Raw genomic sequence first — 20,207 nt, 5'->3', positions numbered from 1 at the left:
ATTCCCCCACAGCAGCAGGCGGCGGGTTCTCCTGCAGCATGCTATTATGCTCTGACTGAAATGACAAGGGATAATTCAAAATAATGTTAACTGATTTTGTAAATGTTTTGCTTTAAACCATTCTGTTCATGGCAATTTTGTAAGAAGTCCACTCCACCCACTCCTTAACAAATTAGAAATGTGGCCTTGACAATGTCCCTTTGAGCTGTGAAAGCCCCAGTGCTTCAGGAGCAGCTGTGGAACCTATTTATGTTAAACAGAATCCAGAACGAAGCTACCATGCAGCAGCAACCACTTAGCTCTGATGTTTACCGCAAGCAAAGGAGCTTTGTGAGATATACTTGGATTTCCCTGGATTGAAATTAGAGCTGGAAAAGACCTATTAGTCCACCATGTCCAGCCCCTGCCAGTGCAGGATTTGAATTAGCACATTGCCATGCTTGGCATGTATGTCCCAAGCAATGGGGATCCCACTATTGATAGGTCCATCCATGGGTATTAGCCAGGATGGGCAGGAATGGTGTGCCTAGCCTCTGTTTGTCAGAAGCTTGAAATGAGCAACAGGGGATGGATCACTTGATGATTACCTGTTCTGTTCATTCCCTCTGGGGAACCTGGCACTGGCCACTGTCGGAAGAAAGGATACTGGGCTAGATGGATCTTTGGTCTGACCCAGTAGGGCCATTCTTATGTTATTTCCCTTGTGGGACAATTCTATGATCTAACAGTCTTGTAGGACAGCTCTGCATTTATCTCTGTGGTCCTGTTGCTCCCTCCCCCCCCCCCCCCCCCCGCATTTATCCAGCATCTGGGAGGAGGTAAAAAAGCTGTTTTTCAAGCCACTTCCAGCACCACAGCAAAGTGCAGAGGAGCATTATGGCAACCCGCACTGGCCTGTCAGCATTAGTCTCTTCTTCCTCACATTGCTAACCCTGCAGTGAAGGAGAGTAAGGTGTGAGGAGTAAGACAGAGAAATACCTCTTGCCTTGGAGGGTCCCCAGCCTCTTTCCGTCTCTCTTCTTCTATCACTGTAGTCCTGCCTCTTGGGGCCTTGTAAGGAGTGACAAAAGGGGAGAAGAAAATTCCAGGAAAGTAGTAGAGGGGATGGTGGAGAGAATCCCATGGGAGTGAGGGAAAGAGAGGATGGAGGGGAGGGGAGAATCCCAGGGTGGAGAGTGGAGGGAAAATCCTGGGGGACAGGGAGAGGAACAAAGGTGGCAAAGAAGGAAATCCTAAGTGTGGAAATCCAAGGGGGTCAAGGGAAGAAGACAGTTGACAGATGGTGGAGGGGAGGGAGAGTCCTACAGAAGGTGAAATCCTGAAGGACTAATAAATATAAGAGAATACACTGTATAGAAATGTGAATGAGAAAAAATGGTGAGAAGGCAGAGAATGAGTGAGAGATGGGAAGGGAGAGGAGAGGAAGGGGCCAAAAAGCTAGAAAGAGGCAATTTCTAGGATAATTTTTTTTTAAGTTCTGTATTTGTTTATTGTTCCTTTGCAGACATTGGGGAAAATAGACTATTTCGAGTAATATTAATATTGCTAGTTGTCTACTCTGGTTACTGTAGTATATTAGTGCCGTTTCTTTAGTTTCTACCTGCTTTCTTATGATTAATTATGGCTATTTTGTTGTCTTATTTCCTGCCCATGTTCATATTTCTGTAGTGGACTCTGAGTAAGTTGTTGTAGGATCATTCCCTCTCTCCTCACTACATACTTTCCTGTCCCTTCTTCTGCATGCGATGGATACCTAAATGAAAGTTTGCCTGCTTTCTAGAAATCAAGCCTTCTATGGATCACATATCCTGTGTACACACATTATCTCCTTTCACGAAAAAACCCCCAACTTTGCTATACAAGTGAATGTGGGGAATTAGAAGGGGGATTGCCCAGCCTTCTCTGGCTACTGCTAAAACATCACTCACTGCCAATGAAGACACAAATCTCTGGATGATAAAGATATATCAGAAGAGCAAATATTTGCTTTTGGAATACACCTGATGGTATCAATTACAAATATATATTTTGCATAGGAGAGATTGACCATGTAAGGGTTTTAGCCCTCCACATTTGAATTCTCAGTTCAGTCACTGCGACAGTACTATCAGTGTGTACACACTCTCTGAATATATAAGATTTTAGAAAATGTCTGCAGCTGCATTTATATACATTTATTTGGCAGATTATGTTGCACAACTCTCCTTGGTTATGATGACAGCATTGTTGTGTAAATTATAGAAAAAATTGAATGTGTCTCCGAGTGTTCTCTCTCCTTGGTCCGTACATACACAGTGATTTTTGTGGCTGTGGAATCTACCCCTTGCCTTTGCACTGGGTTTCCCAATTTAAAATTTTACTTAAAAATATTTCTAGCCCTCATAGAAGATATTGCTGAAAGTGTTCAGAGTACAAACTAATGTAGTGGTGTCTTCTTGAGTTTACGAACATTCTGTAACTGTAGTTCTAAGAGGCTTAAACTGCCCTATATATCTCAATGGATCAACTTTGAAACCTAAAGAAAATTTTCAGAGTAGCAGCCGTGTTAGTCTGTATCCGCAAAAAGAACAGGAGTACTTGTGGCACCTTAGAGACTAACATATTTATTAGAGCATAAGCTTTCGTGGGCTACAACCCACTTCTTCGGATGCATATAGAGTGAAACATATATTGAGGAGATATATATACACACATACAGAGAGCATGAACAGGTGGGAGTTGTCTTACCAACTGTGAGAGGCCAATTAAGTAAGAGAAAAAAAACTAAAGACTCCTGTTCTTTTTAAAGAAAATTTTCAACCTTGTTAAATATCACTGCTGATCAGCAGTAAAATATCCAACAAATCTGTTTATCCCACACAACTTAATTGCCTCTGATCCCTCCCGGGGTGCCAAAAGTCTCCTCCCAAATGGTTGTAATAGCCAACTGAGATTTATTTGCACTGTTATGTGTTACCAAACAAAAGATTATGGCAAAATGAAAATTGAAAGTGTGGAGGGGACAGCACAAAATAAGTTGAATTTAGTAGCAAAATAACACATTAGGCCACTATACTGACTTAATATATTTGTATTCATTTTTGGATTTAATACATGTATACTTAACTTGAAGTTTTAAATCTTTATTGAAGATTAAGGGTGAGATTTTTCAAAACTGCCCAAGGAAGTTAAGTACTTGGGCCCAGATCTTTCAGAGGATCTGGACCTCAGTTCCCTCTGATTTTCAGTTTTTAACTTTTTGTGGGACAATCCCACCCTAAATCTTTAATCTTTTTAACTTAAATGGTGTTATTGTAAAACTGCCAGTTTGCTGTGCTAGACTATTGCAGAATTGAAGTTTAGCTTGTCGCAGAGTAGGGGAGGCTGGAAAAAAGAAAAAACATTGCAAGATGTTTTCCCATTTTTTATCTACATTTTATTCTGATTTGTTTTCTGACTGCCATACCACAGAGTAGATGGCGCCTTGGTTATACTGCCATCTACTACCATAAATAGTTCCTCTTTTTCCTTCTTGTTTACCCTTCGTAAATATTTGCAAACTGATCTCATAATCCTCCCCCTTCACTTCTTAGATAAGACAACAACTAAGGTCAAAATGCACAACAATCTGCTCAGAAAACTGGCCAGAACGACATGTGGCGTCAACACCAAAACGTTATGCGCTTCAGCCTTGGTACTCTGTTATTCAGCGGCGGAGTACTGCGCACCAGTATGGGCTCACTCATCTCATACAAAGATGATCAACATACAGCTTAATTCCACCATGCGTATCCTTTCAGGCTCACTTAAATCTCCTCTACCTTGGTTACCAGTTCTCTGCAATATTGCTCTGCCCAGTGTTCTCAGAAAGTGTCGCAAAGCTCATGACGAAATTGCGTGATATGCCATATCTTCCGTTAATTAAAGACTTGTTTAATCCATCACATGGTCGTCTGCCCTCACATCGCCTGCTGTGGATAAATTTACTGAGTGAGGGATTTATGGTAGAGGACACAAAATGGGTTTCATGGTTTGCAAAGTAAGTGACAAATTATTATCTTGTCTCGGATCCCACTCAACGTCAAGCCGGGTTTGATTTACGCAAAGGCAATGAAGCCTTCTGAACCAGTTTCATACCGGACATGGAATTTGTGCTGCAGCAGAATTTCGGTGGCATTTTAGAGATAGTCTACTATGTCTGTGTGTGCAGCCACAAACCATGACATATTGTTGAGGACTGCAAAATGACAGCTTCCTGGAGGCCTTCGTGCCTTGAACATCGTTGATAAGAACACTGTGGCTTGGCTTGACCAAATTGCATAAGCCAAATAAGAACAACAACACCTCTTAGTAAAATAGGACATGACAATTATTTTAGGCCCCAATCCTGCAATGAACACTGGGTGAGTCCCATTCTCTTCGCACAGCTCTCATTTTAGGATTGGGGTCTTAATTCTCTATAAATGAGTCCTTCCAGCTTCTTAATTCCTGTTACTCTTCTCCATACTCCCATTTATTCAGTAAGAAAGTATCTAGAACTGACCACACAATATTTCAGCTGTGGTCACCCCAGAGCTGTATAAAATGTGACCCCCGCACATACAGTCTGTGACCCATTATTGCTTTGGGGTTTTGTTTTAAATATTAACATCACATCCCTTTATAAAATAGTGTGTGATCTGCAGTCTGCTCTCCTATACAGAGGAAAGCTGGCTTGCTGTGGTGCAAGACAAAGTGGGAATCAGTGAGTGAGCTGAGTTCTTTGCCCAGCTCTGTCAGGTGATTCCTGTGTGACCTTGGCTAAGCCTCAAAGTCACTTGCCCATCCCATGTCTTGGTTGCCCCATTTGTGGAAGTGGGATTATCCCACCAGCTATACTCGTAGAGACATTGAGGCCCTTATGTCTGTGAAGTGTTTGGGGGTATTTGGTGGGGAGCAGCACTAATGAAGGGCAAGGGATTGTCTTCACCCCAGGATCATCTTCTGCCTCCCAGGTTTCTCTCCTCCTCAGCCCACCTGTGGCACGAATCGGTCTTCCCCGAAGATATCGACGTGGACTGCTCCAAACCACATTTATTTTGCTTCTTTCTACGCGCTGCCCTTAAGTGCCATCCCCAGGCTTGGTGCCTGTACCCACCCCTTTCTCTGGGGCAGGGGGTCCCTGTGGGAAGGGGGTGGGGGGAGCGGGCTGTTCCCCGGGGCGGTGGCCATACCTGACCCGTTTTCTGGGGAGGGGGCTATTCCTCACGGTGGTGCCCGCGCTCCCGGCCCTTTCTCTGGACAGGGGATGTTCCCCGCCGCGCAGGTAACTGCTCCCGCTCGGGGCAGGCGCCTCCTGGCCCCGGCGCGCCTCAGGGCGGGCTCTCTCCGCCCTTTCCGCTCAGCGGCAGGGGGAGGAGCAGGCGGCGGTAGCAGCAGCAGCAGCCGCCGCTTCTCCGGCCGGAGCTGCCCCTGCGTAGGACAACAAGGGGAGCCCCGCAGGGCAGCTCGCGCCCGGCCGGCCTAGGGAGCGCCCAGCGGCTCCATCCGGCGAGGGCCTGGGGCGCCCCCACCCGCTACCAGCGCCGGGCACACCCCCTCCCCCTCGGCACTAGCGGGGAGGCGGCTCCGCTCTCCACAACAGCGGCGCCCCGGGAGCTGAACGCCGTCCCCGGGGATCGCGGTGCCAGAGGCGGGGTTCGGGGCGTCCCCTGGCGGGGCTAGAGGAGCGGGGCCGGGCGCCGCACCATGCTGTCCCCGCGCTCCCCGCGCCCGTCCGCCTAAGGGCAGGGAGCCCGCGCCAGCTCCCCGTGCTGCCATGCTGCTGGCGCTCCGCTAGGCGAGCCCGGCTCCAGCAGCGGCTCGGGACCTGACGGGCGGGGATCGTTGCGCCTCACCCCGGGCGGCGGCACCATGAGGAACGGCGAGGAGCTGGAAGGCTTCGATGGCGAAGCGTCCAGCACCTCCATGATCTCCGGGGCCAGCAGCCCCTACCAGCCCACCACCGAGCCCGTTGGCCAGCGCCACGGGCTGGGCGGCCTCCGCTGCGACCTGGACTATCTGCGGGGCGCTCTCGGCAAGATCAAGATCACCGAAGTGGTAGGTACAGCGCCCCGGGCAGGCCCAGGGACGCGGCATCCGTCAGGAGGGCATTGGTATCCGGATCCTTACCCAACGGGGGCATTGTTCCTCCCCGCACTGCCTAGGCGCCTTTATTCGCTGTGGGGGGAGGAGGGTGTATGTGTCGGGGGTACAACCAGAGGAGGCAGTTGCTTGTCCCCTTCCCGGCCCCGCGCTTCCTCCAGTCTAGGAGGCTCACAGGTGGAGGGGGAGGACGAGCTCTGCTGCACTTCATTCCTCAGGTGAGAGTTTAACCTCCCTGTCCTTCATCCCGCCCTACTTCCACGCAAGGTTTCTGCTTGCATGGTCCTGCTCATAAGTACTAGCGCTGCCACCTCCTTTAGGTCACGTTAGTCTGGGAAGTTAAAAGAAACCTGTAATAAGTTTTGTTATTTGTTGGGTGTTCTAAATCCCATCGGGGTCGGTAATAAATTCTACCACCCCCTTTCTTGGTGTGGATTAGTTTCACTCTTGCTAATGGTTACTTGATGGTCTTATTTTTGAGAGACCCGGGATTTTTGATCTTTTGATATATGAGGCAGCAGGTGAGGGGCAAGTTTGTGAGTCCCTTTTCTGCCTCCCATAGACTCATCATCTGGTAACAATTCGCCCATTGTTTCTGGGTAGCTGAATCAAAGGTGTGCGTGAGAGGGTGTTTTTGATGTTTTTTAGGTGTATTCACCAACTCCAGACTAGCTTGGATTCGACTGTGTGTACATGTGCTACTCAGTTGTTAGTGTACTTTTGGTTGTAAAGATGTATAAACTCACAACATACCACTTTACATGTTAGAGCTCTATAGTGTAGATGTGGGACCCCAAGAACAGTGGTTCGGGTCAAGTGGAAGTGATGACATTAATGCTGTCATCTTTTGTATATTAGAAAGTCTTACTAAAAATGTGTTTAGGCCACAAACTCCATTTTTAAAACAGTCTGTTTTCCTAAATGCCATTCAGATCCCATTTTTTCACTTTCCTAAATTGCTTGAGGGTGGATTCAGCACAAACTGTATGTGTACAGGTTTGTCACCAGCCAATACATAGCATTTTATATTGTTGCAAATGTTTGTCCAATGTATGAAGGTTAACCTGAACCAGGACCAGTTAACCTGAATTTTTTTAATTTAAGAAGAATATTATTTTTTATTTAAATATGACTGAAGAGAAGTAGGATTTGTACACCTGGATACCTGTACCATCCTGGTATCTTATTTCTTGATTATTGAAGGAGTAACTAGTTGTGCAGCTGACTGTGAGAGCAAAATTTGGGCCTTAGTTATACGGGTTGTACTCCTATTTGACTTAAGGCAGCACTACAACTTGAACTCTAGTCAGCTCAAGAAATGAATTTCAAAAGCTTTAAATCCGACACCTGCACTTTAATCCCACTGCGAAACTGTGTTTTATTTGATTTGCAGGACCAGATGGGGACTAATCAAGGATCAGTCAATCAAGGATGCAGTAAAAGGACAGGCTCTGCTCAGATTTGACAATCTAGGGCCCCAATCCTACACAGACTGTGTGTGTAAAGTTAGCATATGCGTGAGTAGTTCCCTTGACTTTAGTGGGACTACTTGCAGCATATAAAGTAAAGCATGTGCTTACATCTTTGCAGGATTGGGACCTTAGTTCTGGCAAGATTCAACGGGTAGAGGAAACAAACAGGAGGAGAAGAAAGGCGGGGAGGATAAAGTAACTGTAAATCAAATAAATTTTACCAGTAAGAAGTCCTCATTCTTGTAGGTTAGTTTTTAACTGTTTTTCTGTCCTTGTTTGTTTGTGGAAGACACACACAAGCAGAGGACACTAAAGAAAGGTTGCATCTTGCAAACATAAAGGTGAATAACTTCATTCACAGGAGTAGTTCCAATGGGCACTGCTTGCCTGAATACATGTTACTCACTTCTGTGCTTGCAAGTTCAGGCCCAAACTGGCTGAAGTGGTGTCAAATGCACAAAGAAAACAAATTGAAGAAATAGAGAAATAATTTTCTAATTTCCCTTAGATAATGAACTTCATGTATTAACAATTGTGTGTTAAACATTTTTGAACAGAAGTGTGATTAAGATGATAGTGTCTCTTTTGTGATTTTCGAGGTGATTTCCAATTTTTGTGTGTGTGTGAGCGCACGCGTGCCTGGGATGCTAGTGTTTGTCTTTTCCATCTGCTTGACTTCATTAGTGGGATTTATTTTGCCAGTTCTGTTTCTGATAATTGCAAATTTAAATTTAGAGATTTTTTTTCTATCTTCCTGGAGATGCCGCTCAATGAATTAGAAATTGCTTTTACAATTTCTTGTCACTGTATGAGCAGTGCATCAGGGAAGAGATATGTTTGAAGTATTTTGTCCTTCTTCCTTTCTCTCTTATCTCTGAGAGAAGAAGCACTTTAGTTACTGTTTGTGTAATTTGGAGTCCATACTGGCACATTATTGGCAGGAGGTTCAGAAATTAAAGTTTTTATATTTCATATGCATACTAAACACAGCAGAAAGCTTATATTTTCAGGCTTAATTTAAAATATTCAGGGTATTTTTTGCTTCAATATCAGGCAGATGTTAATTTTTCAAATCAGAGGTTTGAATTAAATGATTGTAAAATATGTTGATTCTAGAATACTTCTACAAATAGGTTACACGATCGAATATCTGAATAAAGAAGAACACTTACTTTATTGTCAGTCTCCCTTTTCACCTCTCACCTCCCCCTCAAATACATCATGTTCTGTAGGAGGTGGCCATGAGCATCTGAAGTCCCATACCCTGTACACACTGAAAGGTATGCTTAGCTTTACCACCGAGAGTAGCCCCATTGGAATTAATGGGACTAGTGATGTCTGTGTGTAGGGGGGGGGTTGGGCCTAAGAAACTGTCATCTGTTTGCAACATCCACCTGTTTTGAAGTGTTAGCTACAGAAGGGGGTGGGAGTGGGGTGTTTTCTGGGGGTAGAAGTGCTGGGGGGAGGGGGTGTTTTCTAACATGCTGAAATAATCTTGTTGTTTCTCTGGTCTACTATTTGCTCTTCCTGCAGTTACTGCAGTAGACTTTTTTGTTTTGTTTTGGTAAGTCATATTAAATATTTGAAATGTAAATGAAGATTTGAAGACTATAAATAGGTTTCTAAATTCTATTTTTGTTTGAAAGAGCAAGCCCCAGAGGCATAATCAGCATGTTTCATAAAAGAACTTTAAAAAAAATCCTACTAGGAAAGAAATAGGAAGAACACATCGTACTTAAGTTACAAACGTAAGAGGTTTCTTATCTGCTTAGCAAATATTTTGCTACATTTAGACCATTGTTGAGGAAAAGGTGTGTGTGAACTAACCTTAGTGGAACCAAAAAATGCTTTGTGTGTTTTTGATAAACATAGTCTATTTGTCACGTAAGGTGGGCCAGAATTTACCAAGACATATAGAGATTTACCATGGCTTGGCATATTTGGCTTCTGGATATTTGCAAATAAAAGAGAATTTATTTAATTAATATTAATAACTCAGAGTCCCAGAGCAAACATGAATTTTAACTCTTTGTCATTACTGCTGAAATGATTGCTCATCCAAATGTAAATTTTTGTTTGTCAAAAGAAAAGCGGGACAGGGAAGGAAATGTGACTGAAGAAAATAGTACAAATAGTTCTAAAACTTTATTGTTTCTTCCTCAAAAGAAGAAGTCTATATCGATTCAAAATATTGTTACATAATTGAATGTCATTGATGAAACAGGAGCGTGACACTTTAGACATGAAGAATATTTTAAATTTTTGTTAATAAACCAGGGACTATTTTTAAGGTCAAATGTGTCTTGTAACATCTTAAAATCTTCAATGTAATACATCAATGGATAAACCACAAACTGTCCTTTGAAAGTGTGTGCTGTATTAGTGGTGGATTTGGTGATGTGATCCATGTTTATAACTCTTTTTCCTTACCTTGACCGTCCCTTCTCCCCCTGTTTTCCCCCTCCCCCCCCACAAAGATTAGAACGATTGCAGTTTTGCCAGTTTCTAAATTGAGTGTATAACCACAGGAAATCTTATTTTGATACCACTGGCATTTTTTATTCATGTTTAACACTGATTAATCTGTTTAATCGTTAATTAATATAACTGTAAAACTAGAGGAAAAGTAAAAAAGGAGCCAGATTGAAGATTAAAAAATTTAAACTCAAGTTGATTCTTTAAAAGGTTTTTTTATATATAGAGAGAAATAAGTGTTTAAAAATTAGGTCTTTCAGTCATATTTAACTAATAATTCATTTCAATCATATTTAAGTTCTCACAATTCCATACAAACAGGAGTTAATCCCTATCTTCCCTCTCCAAAAAAGTCTCTCACAGATGGCTATATTATCCAAATTAAAATTGCATCTTTAATGTTCTTTTGTTTTTACACTAGTGTGATAACAAAGAGAACACCATTTCCCCCCCCCCCCCCAAACATCACAACGTAAGAGAGTTGGAGGTGTTGGGCTGTGTAAGGAAGGAAATTTCAAGCAGAGAGAGCTGTAAGGAAGAAAAGGTGAAGAAAGAGTGATAAATATAAAGGGAACGATTAATTATGTGACCTTATAGAGAGGGAATGAAGAGGAAGGCAGGTGCTGAGTTCTAGAGAGCCTCAAAGTTGGGGGAGGACAAAGAGTTTAAACTTGAAGTGAAAGGCAAGGAGAAGCCAGTCTAATTCTATGTGATTATAACACGTTTTCCCTTCTGTGAAATTAAAATTCAGAAGAAAAAATCTCCCTGGTGACTTTTTAGTGGAATACTTCCTTATCAGACTTGAAACTTCATGCAGTCATCCTTGGGATTATTGCAGAAGTGTTTCTTAGTGGTTATTTTCAGTGCTTTCTCTGGTCTGCTTGTACATTTCTCAAGCAGTTGGGGATCTCCACTTTCCCTAGAGACTATTTAACCATTGAACAGATCTCCCAATGAAGACATTTTTCTTTATGTGCAGCCTAAATTTCTCTTTCCATCACCCAGATACTGTAGTTGGTATGTTTGTACTATGGGGACTACATCAGTTTACTACACGAGGGTAGTTATGTCAGCATAACTCCATAGTGTAAATGCTGCCTACACCAACAGAAGAGTTTTTTCCATTGGTGTAGGAACACCATCTCCCTGAATGATGAAAGCTACGTCAACTGAAGCATTCTTCTGTCAACATCAAAGCTATGTCAGTGGGTGTAGTTTTACTGCAGTGCTGGAACTGAATGCGGCCACCAGAGCAGGATTATGGTGTTTGTTTCTTATGACTTGATGCCTGTTTTTTATCTAAGTATTGAGAACCTGAATCCTCCTACACCATGATATAATCTTGTGGTATCCCCTAAACCTCTTTACCCTTTACTAGAGCTAATTGCTATCCGAGAAAGCAGTAATTACACTCTGGAGAAAAATTACTTTAATTTCTAAATGAAAGACAGGCGCGTCAGTAATTCAGACCTTGATATAGCGAGAGCTCCTGTCTCTTCAGGTGGATTTAAATTTTTTACAACGTTCCATCTTTGCTCCTTTATTTTATCTACTTTATTTTAACCGTTCTGCTGGCTATTCAAAGTAGGAGAGATTTGTTCCATGGGTTACCATCATTACCCATGCAGTCCAAGGTTATTTAGAAAGGAAAGTAATAAGAGGGGACATGATAAAAGTAAATGAAATAATGATATAGAGAAGGTAAACTGGTATTTTCTGTTCTCCCTGGCTCATAACACAAGAACAAGGGAACATTCAATTAAACTAGACAGTGGAAAATTCAAAACTCATAAAAGGAAATACTTTTTCACATCAACAGGTAATTAGATTATGGAACTCATTGCCACAGGAAATCATTGAGGACAAGAAACTAGCAATATTCAAAAAGAGATTGGACACTATATGGAGATCAAGAGTGTCTAGAGTTGTCATAATTAATGATAAAAATGTCGGAATGGATATTAAACTTCATGCATCAGGGCTTAAATCAGTCTTTAATTATTAAAGATCATTATGAGGTCTAATGTGGGGGAAGTTCATTCCACGTTTGTCTACTATGGGGTTCTTTACACCTTCCTCTGGAACATCTGGTTCTCCTATCACAGATGCGATACTGGATTAGTTGGACCTTGGAGTTGACAATTCTTGTATTCCTACTTTGTTTTTGCTTCTAATTTTAAGTACTGTTATTAGATATTACTTTCAATTTTCATAAGTATAGCTTTTTACTCTATTTAGAGTGTAAGCTCTTTGGGCAGGGACAGTGTCACCTTACCTGTAAGGTGCCTAGTCCAGTTTTTGGCACTGTAAAAATAGTAATGGGTCCCTAGAGCTGATACTTTATTGTTTAGTATAGGATATGCTCATCACCTATCCTAAATATTGATTGCATTTGTGACAGTTTTATAAATGGTCTCTTTGAGGTGAGATTTCTGTAGTCTTTTTCTAACAGATAAAATATCTCTGTTGTAAACACATTCAGTAATCCTACTGGGATAAATCACATCTCTTTCATTTCTTTGAAATTTTTTTGACAATTTCCCTTTGGGGAAAAAATCTTTTTAAGGTTTTGAGCCCTCTTTAACATACAGTAAGATTTTTATGTTCATATTTAGCATAGAACTTAGTCAAGGAGAAGGAAAGACAAAATAACACTCTTTACAATTTTTTATTTTTATTTTTTTAAAAGCTCCTGATCACAGCTAGAAAAGAGAAGCTTTTGGAGAGGGGTGATCTCTGCATGCAGAAGAGTGAATGAGTCTCTCCTTCTGCTTTGACAGACATTCTTGCCACCTAGCAACAATACAGAATAAATAATGCCAGCCTTTGGCTGTAAAATATTCTGTCTGTTTTTGGAATATGGTGATAGATACGCTCCAACCTACTGTATATTAAATGTCTGTCTAAGTTAACTGATAGTTTTAAATCCTACGTCTCTGAAAAAATTCTTTTTTTTTTGGCTGAGGTTGCTATTATATTCTGTTTTTGTCCTATATGTAGATTTACTACTAGGATTAATGGATATTAGCATAGTGAAGAGTGTGGTTAAAGTGTGACTGTATTCTGAAAAGTTACTCTCTTGGTTCCCTTTGTAAGTCTTCTGGTGGAAAAATTCCTTTTTTGTTGATGAGCCTTCTTAGTGTCTTAGTTATATTTTTGAGATCTCTCTCTATAAGGAAAAAGACCAGAGATTTATAGTAGGTTTCTTTTTTCTTTTCTTTTCTTTTTTCATAACAGTAAGTTGAATGGCACAAGTCTACTCTTAATGTCATAGTTGTGTCCAATTCACTTCAAGTTTTCTTTAAAAAAAATCTAGCTTAGTCTTGGATCTTAACTAATAATTTTGGGTCAATAAAACTGTGTGTGGCTTTTATTTGTGGAGATAAAATTAGGCATACAATGGAAACTCAGCTATAAACTGAACTATGGAGTCGCTGTCACGCCATAATAGCAGCCGTTGCTATTAAATTATAACTGGACAGAGAAATGTACTTTCTCTTTTGATATTCTGATAATAAAATGACTCACTTTTGAATTTTTTCATATGGCAAGGGCAGGCAGTTGCTTCTAATGCCGCAGTCTCCACCAATGGGGGGAGGTTAGGATATTTCTGGTACTAATGCAGTGCATAGGGTTTAATGTTTTCTCTTGTTCCTTAGTGAAGGAGGTGGGTTAGTAATAATGAAGCATCTAGATCAGGGGTCGGCAACGTTTGGCACGCGGCTCGCCAGGGTAAGCACCCTAGCGGGCCGGGTCAGTTTATTTACCTGGTGACACGGCAGGTTCGGCCGATCGCGGCCCCCACCGGCCGCGGTTCGCCGTCCCGGGCCAATGGGGGCGGCGGGAAGCTGCGGCCAGCACATCCCTCGGCCTGCGCCGCTTCCTGCCGCCCCCATTGGCCCGGGACGGCGAACCGCGGCGAGTGGGGGCCGCGATCGGCCGAACCTGGCGTGTCACCAGGTAAATAAACTGGCCCGGCCCGCTAGGGTGCTTACCCTGGCGAGCCGCGTGCCGAACATTGCCGACCCCTGATCTAAATGGACAAACTGTTTATATTTTCTTGTACCTGGTGATGTACTTAAAAAGGATAAATTACTATTACTCTGAAGTGATGATTGCTGTACTGGAAGAGCAGTAATCTCTCTGGCAGCTGCTTTATTCCATTTTACATACAAGTGTAATGCTAAAAGATTCTGAAGAAAAACGTAGAAACCATGTGTTTGAAAAGCCTTCCAGTTCCAATTGCAAATTTGTAGGTTTCCCTTATTTCTGTTTATCATCTTATGTTAAGCATTCTCTATTTAGAAACAGCAAATACCCATAATGTGAGATCCAAAGTTGCATTGTAGTATTTGTAATGGAATGGTACTAAGGCTGAAATATGGTTTCAGGTACAGAGAGCAACCCTCAAAATAGGGAGTTTAAAAAAAAATCCATAAGCATATGCAACTTAAACTTAGAAGTATAAACTAGAGTACCAAGCACCTAATTTATGGATGTTAATTTCACTTACTTTTGAATGTAACTGCCTGTAAGAAAACAGGATGCATAGTGACAATTCTGCAAAAACAAGGCCTTGGATATGTGGCAAACTGTGATAAAATACTGAGACTGGATGAGCGAGCACATGACTCCAGGGAAAGTAATAAGCTATGGACTTGGTGAGGTCGGATGAAGCCAAGACCTTGGAGACCACTAGTTATCAGGAACGAACCTTTGAATTGGATTCAGAATCTCTGAATTAACTATGGAGCAGCAGGGTTGAGGATGTGGAATTTATATGGTTCCACTTCTTGGAGCAGGAGTTTGTCTAGCTAAGGGACCTAGAGTAGTGATTTAGAAAGACTGTAGGAGCAAGATTTGCAGATGGAGTGTGATTAAGACACAAACATAAGGATTTCATCAGAGGCAGGATATAGGTAAGAATTCATGGTGGCAATAGGTTGATTCCAGATAAGAAGGGAAAATTTTTGGCGTTAAAGATGATTTTGGAATATAGTCTGAAAGTGAGAGAACGTTTTTAACCCTACTTTGCCTTTACCGGTTAGTATCCACATGTCTGATAAAGTGTTCAAAATAAAGGACCAAATTTTGCCTTTTAGTACAAATGGAACTCCTTGACATCTGTAGAAGTTCCACTCAGATGTTCGGTAGATTTTGGCCCCAGAATTTCTGTGTTAATTTATATATGTGAAGCTGGTTCCCTTGGGGTGTAAATTGGAGAAGCTTAAAGTATTATATCCAGGTTTATTGAGTGCTAAGTCACTCAACTTTTGTCCTTTTGACTTGCAAGAATATTGAAAATAGAAGTGTGTGCCCTGTTAAACTAGATATAAATATTTATATTATCTAGTTGACTTTTTCAATGAAAGCCATCACTTCTGGAAAACTAAGTAAACTCTCAAGCAAGAATATTGTCAAGTTGAAATAAGTCTGAGAGTACATATCAGTAACTTACCTTTTTTTTTAAAGCGGGGGGGGGGGGTAAAAATGAAGAAAATTTGAGTGGAGATGGTATTTATGAATTGCAGAGCCTTGACGGTATGGAAAAGCACAGTAACTATGCATACACCACCATAACTTCGTTCCTGTGGTTACATCAGCCTCTTGTCTTTCCTTCTTTGTTTCTTTCTTAGCTAGGGTCTCATTTTAAGAACCCTTACTCACACAATTAGTGTTTGCTGGATTAGAACCCGGCATTGTAAGATGTTTTAGAAAAAATCCTTCATCCAAAAGTCTTTAAAATGAAAGACTTGTTAGCATCTTAAGTTTGGCATCTATAAGCATCTATAACTCATAGTCAGAGAATCCTAGAAAATGAGGGTTGGAAGAGACCTCAGGAGGTCATCTAGTCCAACCACCTGCTCACAGTAGGATAAACCTCAACTAAATCATCCCAGCTAGGGCTTTGTCAAGCCGGGCCTTAAAAACTTCTATGGATGGAGATTCCACCACCATCCTAGGTAACCCATTCCAGTGCTTCACCACCCTCCTTGTGAAATAGTTTTTCATAATATCCAACCTAGACCTCCCCTACTGCAACTTGAGACCATTGCTTCTTGTTCTGTCATTTGCCACCACTGAGAACAGCCTAGCTCCATTCTCTTTGGAACCCCCTTCAGGTAGTTAAAGGCTGCTATCAAATCCCCCCTCACTCTTCTTTTCTAATGATTTGCCATTGGTCCATTTCCCTTTAACATCTTTTTAAATAACTGCTTTTAAAAGTCTTTTATCTCTGGAGGGTGAATCTTAAATTTGGAGATTATTCTGTACAGCTTGTACAGACTTGTATTTATGATGCCAGTTAAGCGTATGCATTGACACCACACTAACATTTGCTCTTTTCATATGGTGCCTACAATATTTGCATATGTAGATAACCTAGCTCTGTTTACAGATACCTGTATAACTAGCATAGAGGTCTTAATAAAGACTGTAGAATGATGGCCTTCAGTATGCTATTTGTCGAATCAGGCACATTTGTAAAATACAGATGAACAAAAGCTGGAGTAACAGAGGGTCCTGTGGCACCTTTGAGACTAACAGAAGTAGTCTCAAAGGTGCCACAGGACCCTCTGTTGCTTTTTACAGATTCAGACTAACACGGCTACCCCTCTGATACTTGAAAAGCTGGAGTATATCCAACCATAGTAGGACTAAGAGTGAAGCTGTAACAGGATGAATAACTGATTAGATGAAACAGTTTATGGACGGATAAAATTGTCTCAGAAGATTCTTTTTCTTCAGGGCACCGCGACAGGGGCAGAGTTAAGGTTGTTTTGGTGTCTTAAGTCCATTGTAGTCAAACATTTCTGCTAGGTTTAATCCTCAGAGTGTCCTGTGTTTCTAATGCTTGGAGTTTTTAAAAAATATTTGTTTGACAATTACAACATTCCTGTAAGGTTTTACCCATAGGTTTTGATATGTACTCAAAAAGAACTTTTTTATTTGTGAATTGATATTCAGATGCCAAAGCTTGTATGTGAGGTTTTACAGCTTAATTGAAATATAAGGTATATATTTTCATGCATTTGTTCAGTTTACAAGTGAGCTAAACTTTATATAGTCTAAATTGAAGATTAACTTTATTTTGTTTAGTATCCTTCATTAAGGAACAGCTTAAAAGTATAGTGACAATTTATCCAATATATGAAAATACATCCCATACTTACATCTGGAATTGCATGAAGTAATGCCTCCACTGTGACTTTAGTACTGATATTGCTATATTCTGTCAAATTTATAGTGCTAGAAAATTAGATTGTTTAGTGTAAACTGTTCTCTCATGATGTTCTGGCAATTTCTCTAGTGGCATATTATTTTATGAACCAGCTACAAGCTTTTTCATACTAGAAATTTTCATTATTCTTGCACATTTTTAAGCTGCAATAATCAGATGAGACGATAACTAACAACATAAAAGTTGTGTTGATTTTCAAATACTTTAAAAAACTGCAGATCAAAACTCAGACTAAAATCCTGCAAGGAAGTGTAATGTCAGTTCTACCAACATGTAAAAACAAATATTTTGATACCAATAATTGATATGGTCACTTGCATGAGGAAAAAGTAAACCAGATACGTATGGTCTTACATCAGACCAGTCCGTGTTCTAGGCTTGCAGTCCCCCTTCTGTTTACTGTACTTATTCCCACAAGTCTGATGTTACTCCAGTCCTTGTTGCTCTGCCCTCTCCCAAGGTCTATGACTTTAGTGACCTGTCAGCCTCCACACAGAACAGTACATTTATTTACTTTAAATAGCGTTTAAAAAAAGTAACCGGTTAAACTATTAAAATTGTATTGGTTAAATGTTTAACGGTTAAGGACTTCACAACATAGGTGGGGAACTACGGGTGTGGGGAGGGTGCTGCAGCTCCCCCACATTTTACACAGGGCCCCGCTACCAGCCCATGTGCCTGGGGCCCCGGATGCCTTGGGCTGGCAGTGGGGGCTCAGAGCTCTGCCTGTGAATCTCAGCGTCTTCAACTCCTAGCAGTAAGTGGATACCCCATGCGTGGGGGTGGCGATAGGGGTAGGAGTCGGGACAGGCAGCTCAGATGTGCCTACCTTTAAGATGCAATATAGGCACAGTACAGTATTTGCTTCTTTTATTTTTTGTCTCCTGATTTTTTATTGCCTGATTGGTTACTTCCAGTTTCACATGGTATCCGGTTGACCAGTCAGTCCATAACTCTTCTGTTCGTATCTTTGAGGTTCTACTGTAGTTAGAAACCTTCATCTAATTTCAAGCCTATATATTCATTTGTTTTTGTGTCAACACTGGTGCTTAAATTAAATAATTCCTTCCCTTCCCCGGTATTTATCCCTCTGCTTTCTATAAATACGTCAACATATCTCCACTCAGACTTCATTTGGTTAGGCTAACCAATCCAAGCTCTTTGAGTCTTTTCTCAGTAACCTTTCTCTGCACCTGTTCCAGTTTAAATTAATCTTTCTTAAACATGGGAGACCAGAATTGTTCACAGTTTTCCAGATGAGGTCTCACCAGTGCTATGGTACTAACACTTCCCTGTCTCTATTGGAAATACTTTGCCTGATGCATCCTAGGAATGCATCAGCCTTTTTCATGGCCGCATCACATTGGTGGCTCGTAGTCATCCTGTGATCAACCAATACACACAAGTCTTTCTCCTCCTCTGTTGCTTCCAACTGATAAGTACTCAGCTTATAGCAAAAATTCTTGTTGTTAGTCCCTAAGTGCATGACCTTGCACTTTGCACTATTTGCATATTTCTATTACTCCAGTTTTCAAGGTCATCCAGATTTTCTTGTATGATATTCCGGTCCTCCTTTGTATTGTCAATGCCTCCCAACTTTGTGTCATCCACACATTTAATTAGCCAGGGCCGGCTCTAACTTTTTTGCCGCCCCAGGCAAAAAAGAAGAGCGCCGCCCCGCTGTACCCCCCCCGCGAGTGCCGCTGAAATCCCCGCCCCCCCAGCACCACGCAACCCGAAGCCCTGCCCCCCCAGCGCCGCCCGAAGCCCCTGCCCCCCCTCTGAGCGCCGCACCGCGCCAGCCCCCGCCCCCCCAGACCCCACCCCTCCAAGCACCACGCCGCCCGAAGCCCCCGCCCCCCCCTCCGAGCAGCACACCGCCCGAAGCCCCACCCCCCCCAAGCACCACGCCACCCAAAGCCCCCGCCTCCCCTCTGAGCACCGCGCCGCCGAATAAAATAAATAAATAAATAAATAAAAAATCGAGCGCCGCCCTGCCCCAAGGTGCCGCCCCAAGCACGTGCTTGGTTGGCTGGTGCCTGGAGCCGGCCCTGTAATTAGCACACTCCCACTTTTTGTGCCAAGGTTCATTAATAAAAATGTTAAAAAAGATTGGTCCCAAGACCAATCCCTGAGGAACTCCACTAGTAACCTTCCTCCAGATGGATACTTTCAGTATGACTGTTGTAGTCTCCCGTTTAACCAGTTCCTTATCCACCTTTCAATTCTCGTATTAATCCCCATCTTCTCCAATTTAACTAATAATTTTCCATGAGGAACTGTATCAGATGCCTTACTGAAATCCAGATTAGGTCTACTGCATTTTCTTAGGTCTAAAAAAAATCAGTTATCTTGTCAAAGACGGAGATCAGGTTGGTCTGGCACAATCTACCTTCTGATTAAACACTGGAAAGTAACCACAGTTCTTTCCAAAACTGTTACTATCCAAGAGCTTCAGTACTCCAATCTGAACAGGATACCCCCATTTTTCTTCTCATTATGTAGTTATTTTCCAGTTGTGATTTGAGAGTAGGTAGGTGAATGTTCATGGACATTTACTTGTCATTTCAATTTCAATATTGCCAATTCCAAGCATTTAAAAATCAGAGACTTTTTTAAAAAACAAACACCACTTTGGATTTTGTATTTGTCTTCTGGTTTTTAAGTCTTTAAGGGTACATTTGGGTCACATTTTCAAGCTTTTCTCTGCAACGCTGTGAGTAGAAACTTACTTATAATTTTTGTAATGAAATCTGAGATTCTTACCTAACAAGTGCCTTCTGGAGCTGAGGCTTTAAGAGAAACACCAACTATCGTGAGACTTGTGATAAAATCAAGAATTGGCAGCACTGTGATTTACCGGCTATAAGATAAGATTCTTTCCTGTCATATAGTGCTTTCTCATCCAAACTAACTCT

At 41.8% G+C, this 20,207-nt stretch overlaps 1 protein-coding gene across 2 annotated transcripts in view; it reads left to right on the top strand.

Moving 5' to 3' along the window:
• Nucleotides 1-5,871: 5,871 nt before the first annotated feature.
• CMTM4 (CKLF like MARVEL transmembrane domain containing 4) overlaps nt 5,872-20,207 on the top strand; it is a 61,457-nt gene continuing 47,121 nt past the window's right edge. For both annotated transcript variants that reach the window (XR_010561899.1, XM_065416536.1), the window contains exon 1: nt 5,872-6,057. Coding sequence is in view for 1 of the 2 variants with exons in the window: in XM_065416536.1 (XP_065272608.1) it covers nt 5,872-6,057 (186 nt within the window). In the remaining variant the exon portion in view is untranslated. The remainder of the gene's footprint in view (nt 6,058-20,207) is intronic.

This window comes from Emys orbicularis, chromosome 14 (genome assembly GCF_028017835.1).
Source record: "Emys orbicularis isolate rEmyOrb1 chromosome 14, rEmyOrb1.hap1, whole genome shotgun sequence".
NCBI classification, from domain to species: domain Eukaryota; kingdom Metazoa; phylum Chordata; order Testudines; family Emydidae; genus Emys; species Emys orbicularis.
This window is presented reverse-complemented; position numbering and strand designations above follow the sequence as displayed.